Source organism: Elephantulus edwardii, unplaced genomic scaffold (assembly GCF_000299155.1).
Source record: "Elephantulus edwardii isolate Elephantulus edwardi_28Jun2011 unplaced genomic scaffold, EleEdw1.0 scaffold00002, whole genome shotgun sequence".
Lineage (NCBI taxonomy): Eukaryota > Metazoa > Chordata > Mammalia > Macroscelidea > Macroscelididae > Elephantulus > Elephantulus edwardii.
This window is the reverse complement of record NW_006399752.1, coordinates 42,382,783-42,400,980: the sequence shown is the minus strand read 5'-3', so window position 1 is coordinate 42,400,980 and position 18,198 is coordinate 42,382,783. Positions and strand designations below refer to the sequence as shown.

The following is an 18,198-nucleotide window of genomic DNA, read 5'->3' as shown; positions in this document are numbered from 1 at the left end:
TGCCCCCAACTCCCCAGAGGCCCTCGCTCCTGCACTCCCAATTTCTGCTCCCCACCTCACACCCTATGCCCCAGAGCCCCCAGACCTTCCAAACCAGCCACCCGTGGCAGCCTGTGAGAGGCTCCCACGCCCTGCCCCACACCCGGGCCCCCTCAGGGAGGAAGAGGAGAAACGGCGGATTGCCCCGGCCCCTCCGCTGCCCACAAAGAAGGGCCTGCCTCCTGCACCCCCAAGACGACGCCTGTCCGAAAGGGTCTCCCTCGAGGAGCTCGGCTCAGGGAAGGCGGTAGGTGGGGACCCGCTCGGCCCTTCCAGGGTGACCTCGCTCAGCCTGCCTCTCCCAGGGACCTCAGACAGCTCTGGGGACAGGCCTCAGAGGACCACGGAGCAAGGCCAGCAAGCAGAGGCCACAGCCAGAAGCCTGGGCAGCATGCACGAGCCGCCCAAGAAGATCAGACAGCCCCCCGTGCCACCCCCCAGAAAGAAGCGCATCTCCCGGCAGCTGGCCTCTGTCCTCCCAAGTCCCTTGGAGGGCACCGAGGTCTCCAGGGAGGAGGTAGCCCCCGAGAAGCCCCCACCTGAACCCCCCAAAGAAGGCCCAACCCCTGCCCCACAAGCTGGGACTCAGAGCCTCCAGGTCCAGGCTGGTGGCCGCCCCCAGAGCGCCCCAGAGTTCAAGGGCTCGCTGGCCTCCCTGTCGGACAGCCTGGGCGTGCCTGCGTCGGCCGCAGACCAGGACTCGTACTCCACCAGCAGCACGGAGGAGGAGCTGGAGCAGTTCAGCAGCCCCAGCGTGAAGAAGAAGCCGGCCATGATCCTGGACAAGGCGCGCCACCGCCTTAGCTTTGCGAGCTTCACCAGCGTCTTCCACGCCTTCCTGTCCAACAACCGCAAGCTGTACAAGAGGGTGGTGGAGCTGGCTCAGGACAAGGCCTCCTACTTCGGCAGCCTGGTGCAGGACTACAAGGTGTACAGCCTGGAGATGATGGCGCAGCAGACCTCCAGCACCGAGATGCTGCAGGAGATCCGTACCATGATGACCCAGCTCAAAAGCTATCTGCTGCAAAGCACCGAGCTCAAGGTCCTGGTGGACCCCAGCCTGCACGCGGAGGAGGAGCTCGGTGAGTGCCCGGGCGGGCGGGGAAGGACGAAGGGATTCACAGACTCGGGGGGCCCTTTAGGATGGACAAAGCAGACAGGCTGGAGTCTCGCCCACACCTTCTTTCTGGGGGGTGTAGCCATGCCATCCCAGCCACCGCCAACTGATACATTCACACTCATTATTGCTGAGTTGGAAACTGACCCCCTCACTGATTAAACAGCAGGTTTTGCAAAGGCTGTGAATTGTGTCGGAGGAGATGGCCCATCTTCCTCCTGAGGGTTTGAACCACCCACCTCTGATTTGCTAATTCAGTTCTCTTAACTACTAGACCAGCAGAGCTCCCCCTGGTGGCTCAGAGAGGCTCCCATTTCTGGAGAACTGACCGGTGTCATCACAGGGCCCGTATCACCTGCACTCTTTTCACATGACTGGCTATTGTCAACCAGTTGCTGTGCTTTGGGGGACAATAGGCTGTCCCTTGACCTCAAGGTGGAACCCACTCCGTACCCCTCCAGAGCTGCTCTGGGGTCAGGCTGTGGCTGAGACCACGTGTTTTCTCCAGCCCTGCCTTGCTGCCTCTGGCTTCCTTTTGCTCTTGAGTTCTTCCCACATCAGAAGCATGTGCCCACCCAATCCCTACCTTGGGCTCCTTGCAGGGCACCGACCTAAAACAGCTCTCTGTTCTACCACCCTTTCCAAGTGCCCATGCCTGCCTTCACCCACGCCAGCCTCTAATTAAAATCTAAGTTCAAGGCACTCACAGAGCTGGCCTGCTCTGCCCACCCACTGGTGGAACCATTGAACGTGCTCAGAACCAATGGGAAGCAGATACCATCCCACACCCTGCAGTGCCGTCCCCCCTGGAATCCCCCAGTCCACCCCGAAAACCTCATCAAAGAGGAGGTGTCATAAGAGGGGCCTTTCAGGGCTCTGCAGCCCAGTAGCTTCATAGTGAGTGTTTCTTACGAAGAGAAATGAAGGAACCACACGCTGGAAGTGACAAGTACAGTCTTAGAGGTGGGGCCAGGACCCAAGGGGAGCACAGTACTTAGAGATACGGTTTCTTGGTGGTTTGAGCTTTGAAACGACAGATAATGGTTTAAGAGACCATTTTGGGAAATGGGGTCCTGTCACAGATTGTGTGGGGATGAGGGACACAGCCCCACCCCCCAAGAAAATGTTCTGGGGCTTTGGTTTTGTGGCTTACTCTCATGGTGAAGACTGGATGCAGCAGTTAATGTGTGTGTGGCCACACGAGGCTGATGGCGTGCAGTGGAATCAGAGAGCCATTCCCAGAGAGGATTCTGTAGAGCCTGGTGCTTAGCCGACTGAATTGTTGTTGGTGACACTGAAGAAGATACAGAAGTGTATAATTTGGGAAGTTACTTCAAAAAGTCTGGCAAAATTGAGACCGCAGACTTTTTTGTGTACAATTTTTAATTTCTTTTTAAATATTTTATATTCATCTGCTTACAAAGTTCATATACATAGTTTCATTCTATTCTTCATTCACCTTGTGTTTTATATGCTTATTCTCATGCATTAGGTTTTATAAAATTAATCCTGCTTGCACCTTGTGCCAAAACACAGAATTTATGGAAGACAAGGGACTTGCTTTTGTAACTTTTGATAATCGTGACATAGTTAATATTGTTGTTCAGAAATGCCGCACTATCCACAGTTGTGAAGTGAAAAAGGCTCTTTTTAAGTGGGAGATGCAGTCTCTGGGTCGCAACGAGGTCATGGAGGTGGTTCTGTAAACTTCCTAGGCCGTGGAAGAAACTTTGGAGGTAGCGGAGGGAGCTCTGGGGGTGGTGATACCCGTGGTGGAAGCAGGGGCTGTGGTGGTGGAGGTGGAGGCAGCAGAGGTATTATGGAGGAGGTGATGGATAGTGGTTATAATGGATCTGGAGGCGATGGTGATGATTACGGCGTGGACCGGGTGACAGTAGCGGGAGGGCTGTGGTGCTGAGGGACCAGGGTATGGAACCAGGGTGGTGGATGTTGTGGCCATGGTGGAGAATACGATGGTTACAATGAGGGAGGAAACTTCGGTGGTGTTAACCATGGTGGTAGGGGAACTATAGTGATTCAGGAAACGGTAGTGGACACCAGTAGCCAAATCATGGACCCATGGAAAGGGCAGTCTTGGGGAAGAAGTTCGGGCAGACTGTGTGGTGGTTACGACACTGCTGGTGGATGTGGTGACGGTAGAAGGTTCGGAGAATTCAACAGCAAAGGGCTGCTGTTCTTAGCAGAAGCGAGAACGAGGAGTTACTGCAAGAGCTGCCAGTTCCTTTCAGACTGTCGTTCCAAATGCATTAGAGGAACTGTCAGAGTCGGCCACAGAAGGAACAGGGATCCATGCGCAGAAAAGTAACTGCCATTTAAACAGGAAACCCTTCTTGTTCAGCACAGTTTGCTGAAAGTGCCGCTGTTGACTGATGCAGTGACGTGTCAGTCACATGCCCCCTCCGGAGGCCTTTCGTCTCTTAGAGCTTTGTCTGTCATTCCATCAGGTCTGTCGTCCTGTAAATTGTGGTAGTGGTACCAGGAAGAAAACATTAAGGAATATTTGACTTTAAAAAGAGAGAGAAATGAAGATGCCCCCTCTCCTAGGATGACTGGATTTTGGTTACAGAACCCTCCCCCAAGTGTGCAAGGTCCAGAGATTGAGGGGAGAGCTCCAGGCATGGAGATAAGGGTAGGGTTAGGGTCTGGGTGAGACCCAGGAGGCCATGCTGCCTATGTGCATCTGCATGGGGTCTCCCACTGTGGGGAGCTGGTTATCTGGATGTGGAGGGCAGGAAGCTTGGCGGTGCAGGGATAAAAGCCATATAGATAGTCTCACCTGAAGACCAAGAGCCCAAAGGCCTGACCTGAGCACCCCCTGAGCTCCAAAGGCCCTCGGGGGACAAAGTCAGCAAAGCGCTTGCTCCCGGGGGGCTTAGCATCCTGGGGGATGAGAGAGAGATGAGGAAGAGGCATGGACGATGGGGAGAGGAGGCACAGGAGGGAGATAGGGAGGCAGGAAGTGAGGCCAGACAGTCATGGGGTGTCTTCATTCTCTGGTGCCACTGACAGAAATACCACAAGGGGGGTGGTTTAACGCACAGCCCTTCATTTTCTCACCGTTCAAGAGGTGAAAGTCCAAACGTAAAGCACCAGCTCCAGAGGAGGGTGGTGTCACTGTCAGCGCTGAGTCGTGCCCTCCTCTCAGTTTCCGTAGCTACGTGTCCCCTGTTCCTTGGTGGCTTCCATCTCCGCCTCCCCCCTCACACTTGCTCTGTGCCTTATGTGCTCTTTTTCTCTGAAATCTTCAGGCTGAAGACACATCTGCCATTGTCACAGCCTCGTTAATAACTGAGAAAGCCCTGCTGCCATAGCTGCTTAGTAAACGCATCATTGACCCTCCAGTGGGTTTTCAGAGGCTGTAAATTGCCCAGAAGGAGATTGCCCACTTTTTCCCCCTTGGAGCAACTAGTAGATTCGAACTGCTTACCTTTGGGTTAAGCACTGGGCATCCCTATGCCTCGATAAACCCAGACCCACTGCCAAGGAGTCAGAGACCCTCCATCAGGTTCCCAGGCTGTAAGTCTGTGAGAGGAGAGAGGAGACTGTCAGATTTCAAATCACGACTCTTTTGGTTTGACAAGGGCCGAATAGAGCGTGGAGCAGACACGGAGAGGGCGGGTGCTGAGTGCCTGCTAAGGACGGGGAAGGTGGGAGCTGCAGAGATGGTGGGGAAGGGTTGGAAGGCGGAGGAGATCAGCACTGTGGTCCCAGCACCTTCCCAACTTGGCCCATTCTGGTCCCAGCTGAATCAAAGCCGTAGACTCCAGGCCTTGAGATTCCTAAGGGATCAGGGCCCACAGGCACCAGTGGCCGTATTATTGCTGCTCCATGAGTGCCCTACAGGGGTGGTTTCAAGAACAGAAATTGTCTCCCCTTTCGTCAGGCCAGAAATCCGAACCAGCTGCCTGCTGGGCCGGCCCCTTCCTTTCCGGTAGACCCAGACTGTCCTAGCTCCGTAGACACGGTCCTCACCTGCCGTGTCTTCAGTCCGTGTGTCTGTCTGCGCATATGGTACTCTATTTACAACACAGAAGTCAATCGTTTTAGGACCCAGCCTATGCCTATGTGGTCTCATAACAAAGAAAAGCTGATTTCCAAACAGAATAGCACCCAGGGTATGTTGTAGTTGCTGTTACAAGGTGTCATTGAGACAGCTGTGATTCATGGTGACTCACAGGACAGCAGGACGAAGAAGCCCTGCCCGGTCCTCTGCCGTCCTCACTGTCTCTGCTAAGTTCAATTGCAGTCACTGTGTCAATCCATCTCATCGAGGACCTTCCTCTTTCTTTTCTAAGCTGTATTGTCCTTCTCCAAGGCCTGACCCCTCCTGATCACTTGCCCAGAGTATGAGGGAAGAATTCTCACCACTCTTGCTTCTGCTTCTAAGAGACACTCTAGATGTCTTCTTCTGGAACAGAGTTAGGAGTTAGGGTTTCATCACTTATTTTGGGGAACACAACTTAATTGATAACAGTTGGCCAAGATCACACAGAGAAGGTGACAGAGCTGACTTCAAACTCCATCCGCCCCCTGTGAACTAGCCACTCAGCTCTTCTGCCTTGTTCTTTGAGCTCTGCCCAGATTGGTGTTGTTACATGCTGTCAAGTCAGCTATGATTCCTAGCGACCCTATGCACAATAGATCTGAACCCTGCCCTGTCCTGAGCCAGTCTCGCTGCCCCATTACTGTGTCAGTCCGTCTCATCCAGGGTCTTCCTCTTCTTTGCTGTCCTCCATCCTTGGAAACATGATGTCCTTCTCCAGGGACTGGTCCCTCCTGGCATCATGTCCAAAGTATATGAGACAGAGCCTCAGAATCCTTGCAGCTTGGTTTCACCTTCTCCAGGATAGACCTGTTAGTTCATTTTGCAGTCCGTAATATGTTCAGTACTCTTCTCCAACACCACAACTGAAAGGTATCAATTCTTCTTCTGTCATATTTGGTCATTGTCCAGCTCTTTGATACCTAGCAAGTAATTGCAAAGACCATGGCCTGGATTAAGCGCACCTTAGTCTCCAGACTGACATCTTTGCTCTTCATCAGAACTCTAGCGAAGTCCCTAACAGCAAACTTTCCTAATGCAATTTGTCTTTTGACTTCCTGACTGCTGGTACCAAGAGTATTGTGGAACTGAGCTAGTGGAAATTGTTAACCATCTCAACCAGGATCTGAGCTCAGCAGCTCTGGTCTCATCATCACATCATGGAGACAAGGAGCAGTGGAAGGATGAGAAGTAAGGCATGGCCAGAAGGCCAGCTGGGGAGAGAGGAGGCAGCCACAGGAAACCTGGGCTCCCAGGGGTGTCAGGGACCCTGGAGGACAGCGTGAAATCCTCTCCTGTGACAGATGAGGAAGCAGGCCCAGAGGGGGAAGTGACTCAGCCAAGATTACATGAGAGCCAGGAGCAGCCTCAGGCCTGATGCAGTTCCCTGTCCCCAGGTTGCCATGCCTCCAGCTTCAGAAGGCTCTGAAAGGCATAAATGGGGAGGTAGGATCCAGGAGAATGGTCAAGAAGCTGAAGCCGAGGGAGGAGGAGGATGGGGACCCAAGGTGGTCAGAATGGACCTTGAAGTCCCAGAGAGGAACTGTCCACTGAGACTCAACCAGCATCATGAGCCCTTCCCTCTCCTCCAGGGGAGGACAGCAGGTGTCGCCATGCGCCTCCACAGGAACATGGCCTAGGGTCTCCTTGTATCTGACCCCCAGCCCAGACCTCGCCCTGGGATCGTGTAGGGCTGAGAAGGGCTTCTGAGAACATTTCCCCAATGTCACTCAGAGCATCTGCACATCCCCTTAGAGTCAGGTAGGTATGGGTTCAGATCCTCACTCAGCCCCCAGCTAGCTGTGCACTGCCCCACCCCCACCCCAGGTACATACCAGAGCCTCAGTAGGCTCACCAGAGTCAAGTTCACCTTGTCATCAAGTCCACCTTGACTCACAGTGACCCCTATAGACCAGTGGAACGGCCCTAGAGCTTCTGAAACTGGAATCCTTACAAGACCAAATGGCCACGTATTTCTCCCAAGGAGTGACTGGTGGGTTTGAACTGCTGACCATTCAGTTAGCATCCCCGCATTTAACCACTGAGTCACCAAGCTTGGTAGGTCTGTAGTTGTTGTTGTTGTGTGCCATCAAGTTGACAATGACTCATAGCAACCACAGGAACAACAGGTCTGAACATGGCTGTGTCTTGGGCCATCTCACCATCTCTGATCTGCTGGAGCCCGTGTTACCATCGCCGTGTCAGTCCATCTGGCTTGAGGATCTTCCTCTCCTACGCTGACCTCCACCTTTCCAAGTGTGATGTCCTCCAAGGACTGAGCCCTCCTGACAGCATACCCAAAGTATGTGAGACGAGGCTTCACCAGCCTTGCTTCCAAAGAGCGTCCTGGGTGCACTTTCTTGAAGACATACTTGTATGTTCTCTTGGCCTCCATGGGATGTTCGGTGCTCTTCTCCAACATTCAACTCAAAGGCATCCACTCTTCTGTCATTCTTAGTCACTGTCCAGCTCTCAGATGCATAATCAAAAAGACTGCAGAGGGATCAGATAAGGACACACGTATGGCATGGTGGTTGTGAGAACAAAGCCTACTAAATGCCATTTCACTTAATGCGTGGGGCCTGTGATCTCTCCAGGATGGTAAGGATGATGGAATGTGAAGGGTGGAGGAACGAGCCACATGGTACCTGAGCGTGGCTGCTCCAGGCAAAAGGCATGGGAGACCTGGTTTGACAGCTTGGAGGAACAGCAAGCAGGGCTGAGGGCTGGGGTCAGGAGAGCGTGGGGCAGCCGACACGGGGATGAGCTGGAGAGGTCACAACGCCAGGTCCCAGGGGCCCTTCTAGGCCATGGGAAGACTGCATTTTACAGCATCCAAGACGGGACCAGAGGGAGGTTCTGCGCACAGGCATTAGGAAGGCCCTAGTGTAGCTAGGTGAGGCTGTTCATTGGAGAGGGGTATCATGCTTGGAAAGAAGGGGTGGTCAACGAAGGAGAGGAAGACCCCACAAGGAGATGGAGTGACATGTGACTTCAGCAAGGGCTTGAGTGTTTCAGAGATGATGAGGGCACAGAATAGGGCAGGGTTCAGATTGGCTGTTCATAGGGTCACTGTGAGTCATATTCCACTTTGTGGCACCTAACAACACTATATTGTAATGGAGCTGTGGTAGCCGGCCTAGTGGTATGAAGCTGTGCTGAAATCCCAGAGGCAGGTGGTTCAAATCCACCAGCTGCTCCATGGGAGAAGGATGGGAAATCACCACCTGTGCAATTTACTGCCTCTGAAAACTCACTGGAGGGTCAGCTATGAGTCAGTTCCAACTTGAGAGCACCCAACAATATATTGTGACATAGCTATACTGGCCACCGTGTTGAGGGTGGACATGATGCAGCAGAACAAGTGACCGTTTTGTTTCCCAGGTAGCAATCAGTGGTAGCCTAAGGTTGACTGATAGCGTAGAATTGCTGAGAAGTCAGATTCTGGGTATAGAGGATTTTGAAACCAGAGGCAAGTGGATCTGAAAGGAGAGGCGTCAAGAAGAGCTCCACCAAACATTTGCTGGGCACCCAGCCTCTCCAAGTGCAGTGGCACAAGTTGTACACTGCACAAGTTCACTGTCACTGTCCGTTCGCCACCAGTGAACAGCGACACCCTGATGGGGGTAAGCACGATGGAGACACGCCACTCCGGGAACTGTTCAGAGAGTCAATCCAGCTCAACTTTATTGGGGCTGCAGTGCACTTATATATGAGCAAGTAAACAGGAAGACAGGATAGGGTGGTCCTGCAGACATGGGACATGCAGAATGGTCAGGAGAACCTCAGCCTCATGCAGACTACTCCCAGCTCAACAGACGCAGCAGCCGTCTTCCCAGGTGGCCAGCTTTCTCAAGCCAGTACGGCCAAACATGGGAAAGCTTTCTCTACCCCGCATTAAAGGCAACAGAGCTAGGCGATCTGTCCTGGACAGAGGCCCTCCGTTCCTCCCCAACATTTCCCAACAGTCCACGATAGAGTCTGTCTTGGGGGTTTCCGAGCTAAGGCAGCCCTGGGAGGCCTGAGGATGCAGCAGCCAGTTGGTGTGTTCATGTCAGTCCCTGGGGGCTCCTGTGTCAGCACCTTTGCAGGGTGGCTTTGTGTTGAGCATGTGACAGTGTCACCTGTCAGAGCCAGGGGTGCCTGCAGCATGTTTCCAGGTGTGGGATGAGTGGTCAGTGGGCAGCGGGACCCCTGTGGCTGGCTCCCTCACCCGTCCCCTCTCGCCCACCTGCAGAAGCGATCGTGGAGTCTGCCCTGTACAAGTGTGTCCTGAAGCCGCTGAAGGACGCCATCAACTCCTGCCTACACGAGATCCACAGCAGGGATGGCTCGCTGCAGCAGCTCAAGGAGAACCAGCTGGTGATCCTGGCCACCACCACCACCGACCTGGGCGTGACCACCAGCGTGCCCGAGGTGCCTGTCATGGAGAAGATCCTGCAGAAGTTCAGCAGCATGAACAAGGCCTACTCGCCCGAGAAGAAGATCGACATCCTGCTCAAGACCTGCAAGCTCATCTACGACTCCATGGCGCTCGGCAACCCAGGTAGGTGCAGCCGCGGCGATCGGTCAGTCAGTCCGAGCCCGCCTGGTTCACGGGCACCCCACGGTCGTCAGCGACTGTCAGTCTGAAAGGAGGTTTTGATGCTGTCTGAATGCGCAGTGGGCTTGGGGGAGGGACAGCCACCCCTAGAAGCGGAACCTCTGAGACGGTGGCAAAAGACTCGAGATTGTTCACTACAGACTTGTGAGTAAGCAAGCACCGGTCAGCCTGTCCTTATGTTGTTTATTAGGTAATTTTAAAAGATGCAGCCGAGCGCTTCTTGGAGGCAAGGATGGCAAAGCTTCGTCTCCTACTGTGGACATGTTGCTGGAGAGGCTGTTCCTTGGAAAAGGATATCATGCTTGGAAGGATGGAGGGTCAGCACGGGAGGAAGACCCCCATGGAGATGGACTGACGTGGTGACTGCAGCAGCGGGCTCAAGTGGCATAGAGGTGGTGAGGATGGCACAGGATAGGACTGGAGTCAGATCCGTTGTTCACGGGGTTGCTATGAGTTGTCTTCAAAGACACTGTTGTTAGGTGCCGTTGACTCTAATAGGCCTCATAGCAGCCCTGTGTGCAGAGATCACAGCCTCCCCGATCCGGTGCAATCCTCCCCATCTGCGGTGCTGAAGCTTACTGCGGTCACAATGCCAGTCCATCTCGTTGAGAAGCTTCCTCTCCACTGACCCTCCACCTTTCCAGGTCTGCTGGCCTCTTCCAAGGACTGATCCCTCCTGACAACATGCCCTAAGTATGTGAGATGAGGTCCTGCTCGAAGAAGCAGCCTGGTTGCATTTACTCCAAGACAGACTTGTCTTTTAATCTGTGATATAGTCAATACTCTGCCAATATCACAATTCAACAGCATTAACTTTTCTTTGATCTTCCTTATTTATTGTCCAACATCTCACATGCATACAAAGGAATTGCAAATACCGTGGCTTGGCTCAGGGACACCGTAATCTTCAAACTGACATCCTTGCTCTTTAGCACTTTAGAGAAGTCCTTGACAGCAGTAAATGCGGAGTGGTGTCTTGAAGATCCGAATGACTCTTCCTGTAGTGCATGCGGAGAGCAGGACCCCTCAGAAGGGGCATTAAAGGCTCGAGGGCTGCCCGGTTCAGATCTCTCAACAGCAGAGTAGACATCCTGATGCCACCAGAGCTTAAATGAGGGAGCCTTACCCCCACGGTGGGGATAAAGGGGGGCCACAGAGCCCAGAAGCCCCACAGACCCAGGCCATGCACCTCCCTGGTGGAGACATTGAGTCAGTCAGGAACTGTCAGCTGGCTTACACGAGGGTGAGGAGGCTCTGGGCCACCAGAGAGGAGGGCAATTGATGGAGACCCCGGCGACCTTAGTGACACTGACTGCCAGGTGGGGGGGACAAGCAGAGGCCGAGCTGTTGGGGCTTTTAGTTTTCAAGTTATTATTTTCCCCCCTTAAGTCTGTCTTTTTAAAATGTTTTAACTGGTAGTGCTGAAGAAGAGTATTGAGTGTACCATGGACTGCTAAGAAAACAAACAGGTCCATCCTGGAGAGGGTTAAACCAGGCTGCTCCTTGGAGGCAAAGATTCTGAGGCTTCCTCTGACATACTTTGGATGTGTTGTAAGGAGGGACAAGTCCTTGGAGAGGGTCATGCCTGGTTCGGTGGAGGGACAGTGCAGGAGAGGAAGGCCCTCTATGAGGTGGATTGATTCAGTGACTGGGGTAATCGGGATGGGTATGTCAGAGACAGTGCAATTGACACAGGATAGAGCAGGGTTTAGGGCTGTTGTACATAGGGTCGCTATGAGTCTCAAGCAACTCGACGGCACATAACAACAACAACAACATGCTGACCAAAAACACCGGGGTTTATTGTTGAAAAAATGACCAGTACTGTTGTGGTGCGTGTCTTTATAGTCTCTGGGTCAATAGATTGATAGGTAGGTGGGTAGATAGATAATGAGTGGAGGAAACATCTGCTGCTCTAACAGATAAACCTTCTAAATGCTAAAATATTGGAAGTTTCTTTCTCTTAAGTGTGCTGGAATGGGAAGGGCTGAGGGGAACGGAGTCATACAGAAACCCATCAGCCATGCAGAAACCTGGGCTGGGGGTGTGTCTCGGAGTCTCCAGGGCCCTAACATGCATGTGTGGGCCCAGACCTAGAAGGGTGAAGCTTGGCATTGGCTTACACCCCTTGAGTAGGAAGTTGCACTGCTACCCCAGAGGTGGTGCCTGTCTGCCAGTTTGAATCCACCATCACTCTGTGTGGAGAAGGATGAACGGTCTCCTCCCGTGCAGTTTAGTCTCTGCAAACCCACTGGAGGGTCAGCTATGAGTCGGTGCCAACTCCACAGCCATGAGGAAGTTCACAGTCACAGAGGTGCTCCAGGGGCGTAATGCCTTACTTGCTGCGCTGCGCACAGAAAGGTCAGGGATTTGAACCCACCAGCTGCTGTAAGTGAGAAAGGTGACCAGTCCCCTCTCATGAAGATTTACAGCCTGGGAAGCTGGGTGGAGAGGCACTCTGAGTCTGAATTGACTTAACAGTCGTGAAACAAAAACAGAGAGCAGAGCTTTGGAGACGTCATGTTCTGAGATTATGAAAAGGCCTATCATATTATCTAGCAGTTCCTGCAGCCGAAGTCCTTTTTTGAACCTGATTTCAGCTTGCTTGATTCCACAATCAACACTCTTGACACCAGCAGTCAGGAAATCAGAGGATGAATTGCATTTGGAAAGTCTGCTGTCAGGGACTTCTCCAGAGTACTAAAGAGCAATAATATCAGTTTAGAAACTAAGGTGCACCTGATCCAGGTCATGGTCTTTGCAGTTGCTTGCTGTGCATCAGACAGCTGGACAATAACTAAGGATGATAGAAAAAAAGGATTGATGCCTTTGAGCTGTGGTACTGGAGAAGAACATTGAATATACCATGGACTGCTAGGAGAACAAACATGTCTGTACCAGAGAGGATGAAACCAGGCTTCTCTTTGGAGGCAAGGATTTTGAAGCTCCATCTGACATACTTTGGGCACGTTGCCAGAAGTGATTCCTCCTTGGAAAGGGACATCGTTCTTGGAAGGGTGGAAGGACAGCACAGGGAAAGACCTTGGATGAGATGGAGTGACTGGAGAAGTGGGATTGGGTCTGTCGAAGACAGTGAGATTAGTTCAGGATAGGGCAGAGTTCAGAGCTGTTGTACGTAGGGTTGCTATGAATTGTAGGTGACTCAAGGGCACATAACAGCAGCAACAACAGGACTAACAAGAAGAAATCCATACATGTTACTGTCCAAAAAAACAGGAGATCCAACAGTGTAGAAGCTGTCAAACAATGTGAATATCACATGCAAGTAAAATCCACATCTCTCTGCTTTCAACCTCTCCCACCCCTCTTGGATCCTTTATACATCTTTATAAAAATTTTTTATTTTAATTGTGATGTTAATGAAAGTTTACAGAGAAGTTGAATTTTCATCCATTCATTATTGCACATTTTACTCCTCTCCTTCCCTTCCCCCTCCCCACAGTTCACTTTTGCACTGGAATAGATGAAGGAAAGAACTGTTTAAAAGCCATATATGATTAGACATTATATGTACAACAACAGCCCGGAATAAGAGGTGCCTTGCAAAGAGGATTGGGGGGATGGAAGGGGAGGTAATTGTGCAACAGTGAATGTTGTTGTTACTGTTGTTGTTAAATGCCATCGAGTCATAGGCGACTTGTAGCAACCCTATGAACAAAAGACCTGAACACTTGTATAACTTTCTTTGTGTCATGTACTTTGAACAGTTGGGAGGGGCCAGGCCTTAGAAAAAGACACTGTTCTGAGAAAGGTGAAGAATCAGTGAAAGAGTGAAGACCCTCGATGAGGTTGATTAGCATAGTAGCTGTAACAGAGGGCTTGACTGTGGCATTGACGGTGGATAGGGCAGGTTCAAATCTGCTGTTCATAAAGTCTCTGTGAGTTGTCGTCTGCTTGACAGGTCCTGACAGCACCAACCAGACTTTGTTGTTGACGTCAGGCCTTTAAGCCGTGGCTTTGAGATCCACCAGTTTATGGGCTGAGCGCTCCAACCGTAGGAGCTGGAGTTATACTCCCGGAGGGCACGTTAGTTTGAGACAGAACCGAGCGTTAAGCACGCAGACACGGACACGAGGTGTCAGCCCTCAGGGGGTGGTTATCTTAGAGTCTGGATAGGAGCCAGGGGACCCAGGCTCCAGTCTCACCTCCACCTTGAACTTTCGAGGTGACCTCAAGCCCGAATCTGGCTCTCTGGCCTCCACTTCCTCTTCTGTGCACCTGGGAATTCAGATGAGACCAGTGGTTTCAGGGAACTGGTTCTGAGGAGCTGTCTGGAGGCCACAGGTCTAGCCGGCTGCCCGCCCTCCGTCACCGTAGTGAGTCCTGCAGCAAACCACAGTGACGCCAGCCGGTCCAGGGAGACCTGAAGGCAGGCCCTCGCGCCCCATGCGGAACTGTGCCCCTCACAGGGTTTGTGGTTGCTGGTTCTTCAGAAGCAGCTCACCAGCCCTTTCTTCCTGAGTGCCTTTGGGGGACTTGACCTTGACTGTTAGCACCACACAGGGACTCCATTTCTGCACAAGATTCCCCTTTGAGACAGACTTCTATGGCAAATGTAAATTTAAACCCACTGTCCTAGGTGGTGTCTTAATTCCTGCCGGTCTGTTTTTTTCGAATACATCCAGGCCGTGCACATTGTGTTTCACACTTTCCTTCATTCACATAGTGTGTCATACAGTCATTCTCACATGTTGTGTTTTAATCACCATTGATCTGTGTCTCCTTTACCCTACATTTTCAGGTCTTCACTAGATTGTTCCTAAAGAAATACAGTTTATACAAATTTTGTATGCAAACTAATATGTTGTTATTGTTTACCATCGAGTCAGAACTGACCCATAGCTGACCCTCTAGAGGCGGATTTTCAGAGGCAGTTAATCGCATGGGAGAAGACTGCCCATCCCTCTCCCATGGAGCGACGGGTGGATTTGAACCTTGTTGCCTTTCAGGATTGCAGTGCAGCTTCTTGCCACTAGGCCACCAGAGTCTATGTGTTTAATTTTACATTGGTTTGCATGCAAAATTCATATTTCATTGTGTTTCATGAATTTTTCATTTTAAATCCAGTCCTTCAGAAGTTGAGCACTGATGACCAGTGCTGACAGCCTACCACCCCCGCCCCCCAGACTGACCCGGTCTCTGCTTCTATGAAGCTGACAGTTCAGCATTAAAGGAGCCACAGTGAAGCAGCACAGGATAGCTGTGCATTTATTCATCATCTTCACTGAGAGCCTGCTGCTGCCTCAAGCCCCTGCTGAGGTGTTGGAGTGAACAGGATAAAGCCCTCACCTCCATTAAAGCCTACTGTTCAGTGGGGGAGACAGCATGTAAACCGAAAGCCTACTTAAACCCACTTTCCTCGAGTCTGTTGTGATGCATAGTAACCCTCCGCCGGGCCTGAGGTTCTAAACCTTCACAGGAGGAGATGAGTCATCACTCTTCTGCAGAGCCGCTGGTGGTGGATTCAAACTGCTGACTTTCCGTTTAGCAGCGCAACACCAGCAGAGCTCCATAAGTAAACAGGGAGACGCAAACTCTGTGGTCAGATGCGGAAACACGCTCCTGTGGCAACTAAAGCTGGGTGGTGCGTCCAGCCGTGTGTCAACACGGTGACCTTAACGTGGGCTCAAGCATGTCAGGAGGATGAGGATGAGGATGGCACAGGATGGGCAAGGTTCCGATCTGTTGTCCACAGGAATCCTGAATGATTCCAGGGTGTCTGACACCCACAGGAACCAGCAGGGTGCAAAGTCGTTGTTGCTCTGGATCGAGTGAGCTTTCTGAGGCTGCCGCTGTTGTTAGGTACCACTGAGTTGAGTACAGCTCCCAGTGACCCTGTGAGCAACAGCTCTAAACCATATCCTATCCTGCAGCATTCTTAGCATCTCTGATACACTTGATCCCATTGCTACAGCACCTGTGCCATTGTATCTGGTTGAGAGTCTTCCTCTCCTTCACGGACCCTCCACTGTTCCAGGAATGATGTCCCTCTCCAAGGAATAGAGTCTGAGGCTAACGTTGTTACGTGCCATCGAGTTACCTGCGACTCATTGCAGCCTTATGTACAGTAGCTCTGAACCCTGCCCTATCCTGAGCCAGTCTCTCTGACTCTGATACACCTACCCCCTGCTTCCCCCAGTTACTATGTCAATCCATTCGTCCACGGTCTTCCTCTCCTATTCTGTTCCTCCACCTTTCCAAGCATGGTATTCTTCTCTAAGGATTGACCCCTCCTGGCGACATGCCCAAAGTATGTGAGACAGAGCTTCAAATTCCTGGCTTTTATGGAGCAGCCTGCTTTCCGCTTCTTTAAGACAGGCTTGTTTGTTCTCTTTGCAGTCCATGGTGTGTTCAGTACGCCTCTCCAGCACCAAAACTCAAAGGCATTGATACTTCTCCTGTCATATTTAGTCATTGCCCAGCACTCATTCATATCAAGTAATTGTGAAGACCATGGCCTGAATCAGACTCACCTTAGTCTCTAGACTGACATCATTGCTCCTTAGTATTTTAGAGAAGTCCCTGACAGCAGACTTTCCCTAATGCAGTTTGTCTTGATTTCCTGACTGCTGGTGCCAAGACTGTGGAACCGAGCAAGCTGAAACCTAACCTCAGTCTCTTCTCCATTTATCTTGGTGCTACCAGTTGTCCCAGGGGTGAGAATCTTGGTCTTCTTGATACTGAGCTCCAATCCATATTGAAGACTACAGTTCTTGACCTTCTGCAGCAAGTGCTTCAGGTCCTCCTCAGTTTCAGTAAACAAGATTGTGTCATCTGCATAACGCAGGTTGTTGATGAGTCTTCCTCCAATCCTGATACACATACATATTCACCTTCATATAGTCCAGCCTCCTGAATAATCTGTTCCACATACAGGTTGAAAACGTATGGAGACAGAACACATCCCTGACACATTCTTTTCCTGATTTTGAACCATGTAGTGTTTCCTTGCCCTGTTCTGAGGACTGCTTCTTGGTCTACGTATAAGTTTTGCATGAGCACAATCAAGTGTACTTGGATTGCCATTCTTCTCAAGGTTAGCCACAATTTGTTGTGATCCACACAGTCAAACACCTTTGCATAGTCACTGAAACACAGACATTCCTCTGGTACTCTTTGTTTTCAGTCAAGACCCATTTGACAAAAAAACAAAATTTGGCAATAATGTCTCCAGTACCACTGCCTCTTCTGAACCCAGTTTGTATTTCTGGTAATTCTCTGTTAATGTACTGTTCCAGTGATTCTTGGATAATCTTCAGCAGGATTTTTCTTGTCTGTGATATTAGTGATATTGTTCGATAATTTCCACATTCTTCAGGTCACATTTTTTTTGAGTGGGAATAAATATGGATCTCTTCCAATCAGTTGGCCAAGTGGTTGTCCTCCAGATTTCTTAGCACAATCTGATGAGCATATGCAGGGCAGCATCTGTTTGTTGAAATATATCAATTGGTCTTCCATCAATTCCTGGGGACTTGCTTTTTGCCATTTCCTTCAGAGCAGTTTGAACTTCTTCCATCACCATTTCCTCTTGGTCATTTCATTTCATTAAATTCTTCTTTGTCAGCCAGATCTTTTTACAGTGTTTCTGTGTATTCCTTCCATCTTCTTTTAATGCTTCCTGAATCATTCAGTTCTTCCCACAGCATTCTTAAGTATTGCAACTTGAGACTAGTATAGGCTATTTCTTTTTCCATCCTTGCAATGACAGCCAGGGAGACTGATTTATAAAGGCATTAAACCCAATTGGTGAAAGGCTGAGATGTTCAGGGAAGATGTTCTGGAGGAAGAGAGTGGTTTTAAACAGGAATCATGTTGAAGGATAATCATGGCAGCATCACGATGCCCCATGATGGTGACATCAGTACCACACCTCAGTCTGCAAATTCGTTGGAGCAACTATGGCAAGACGGTAGACCCTCCCCTCTAGATCAGGTGCCTGCAAACTCTGGTCCCTGATTTTTAGAAGTAAAATTGTATTGGAACCAGCTATGTCCATTCATTCACAGTAGTATCTGTAGCTGCTGTGCTTACTTAAGGCAGAATTGAAAGACTTATGATAGAGACCCAAGTGTCCTGTGAAACTGAAAATAGTTAGTAACTGGCCCTTTACAGGAATAAAAACAAAAATGCCACCTCCTCTTCTAGATAATGTTTCCTGGATTATGAAACCTCTTTTTTAAAAAATATAGTTTTCTTTTATTCCAGTCAAGATTGAAAAAATATGTTGATTTTTTATACAATCTTATTGTTTTGTAATGTTAATTGACATTTATTAATGGAGTTAATTAACTATTATGTCTAATCAATCCCTCATTGTGTATTTATAGCCTCTTTTTGAAATGCAGGCACTCA

General features: G+C 50.5%; 1 protein-coding gene across 1 annotated transcript in view; it reads left to right on the top strand.

Moving 5' to 3' along the window:
* The window catches only part of RIN3 (Ras and Rab interactor 3), a 162,871-nt gene that overhangs the window by 120,004 nt on the left and 24,669 nt on the right, over positions 1–18,198 (top strand). Inside the window, exons 9-10 of the mRNA XM_006879209.1 lie at positions 18–1,121; positions 9,457–9,765. Coding sequence (XP_006879271.1) covers positions 18–1,121; positions 9,457–9,765 — 1,413 coding nt within the window. The remainder of the gene's footprint in view (positions 1–17; positions 1,122–9,456; positions 9,766–18,198) is intronic.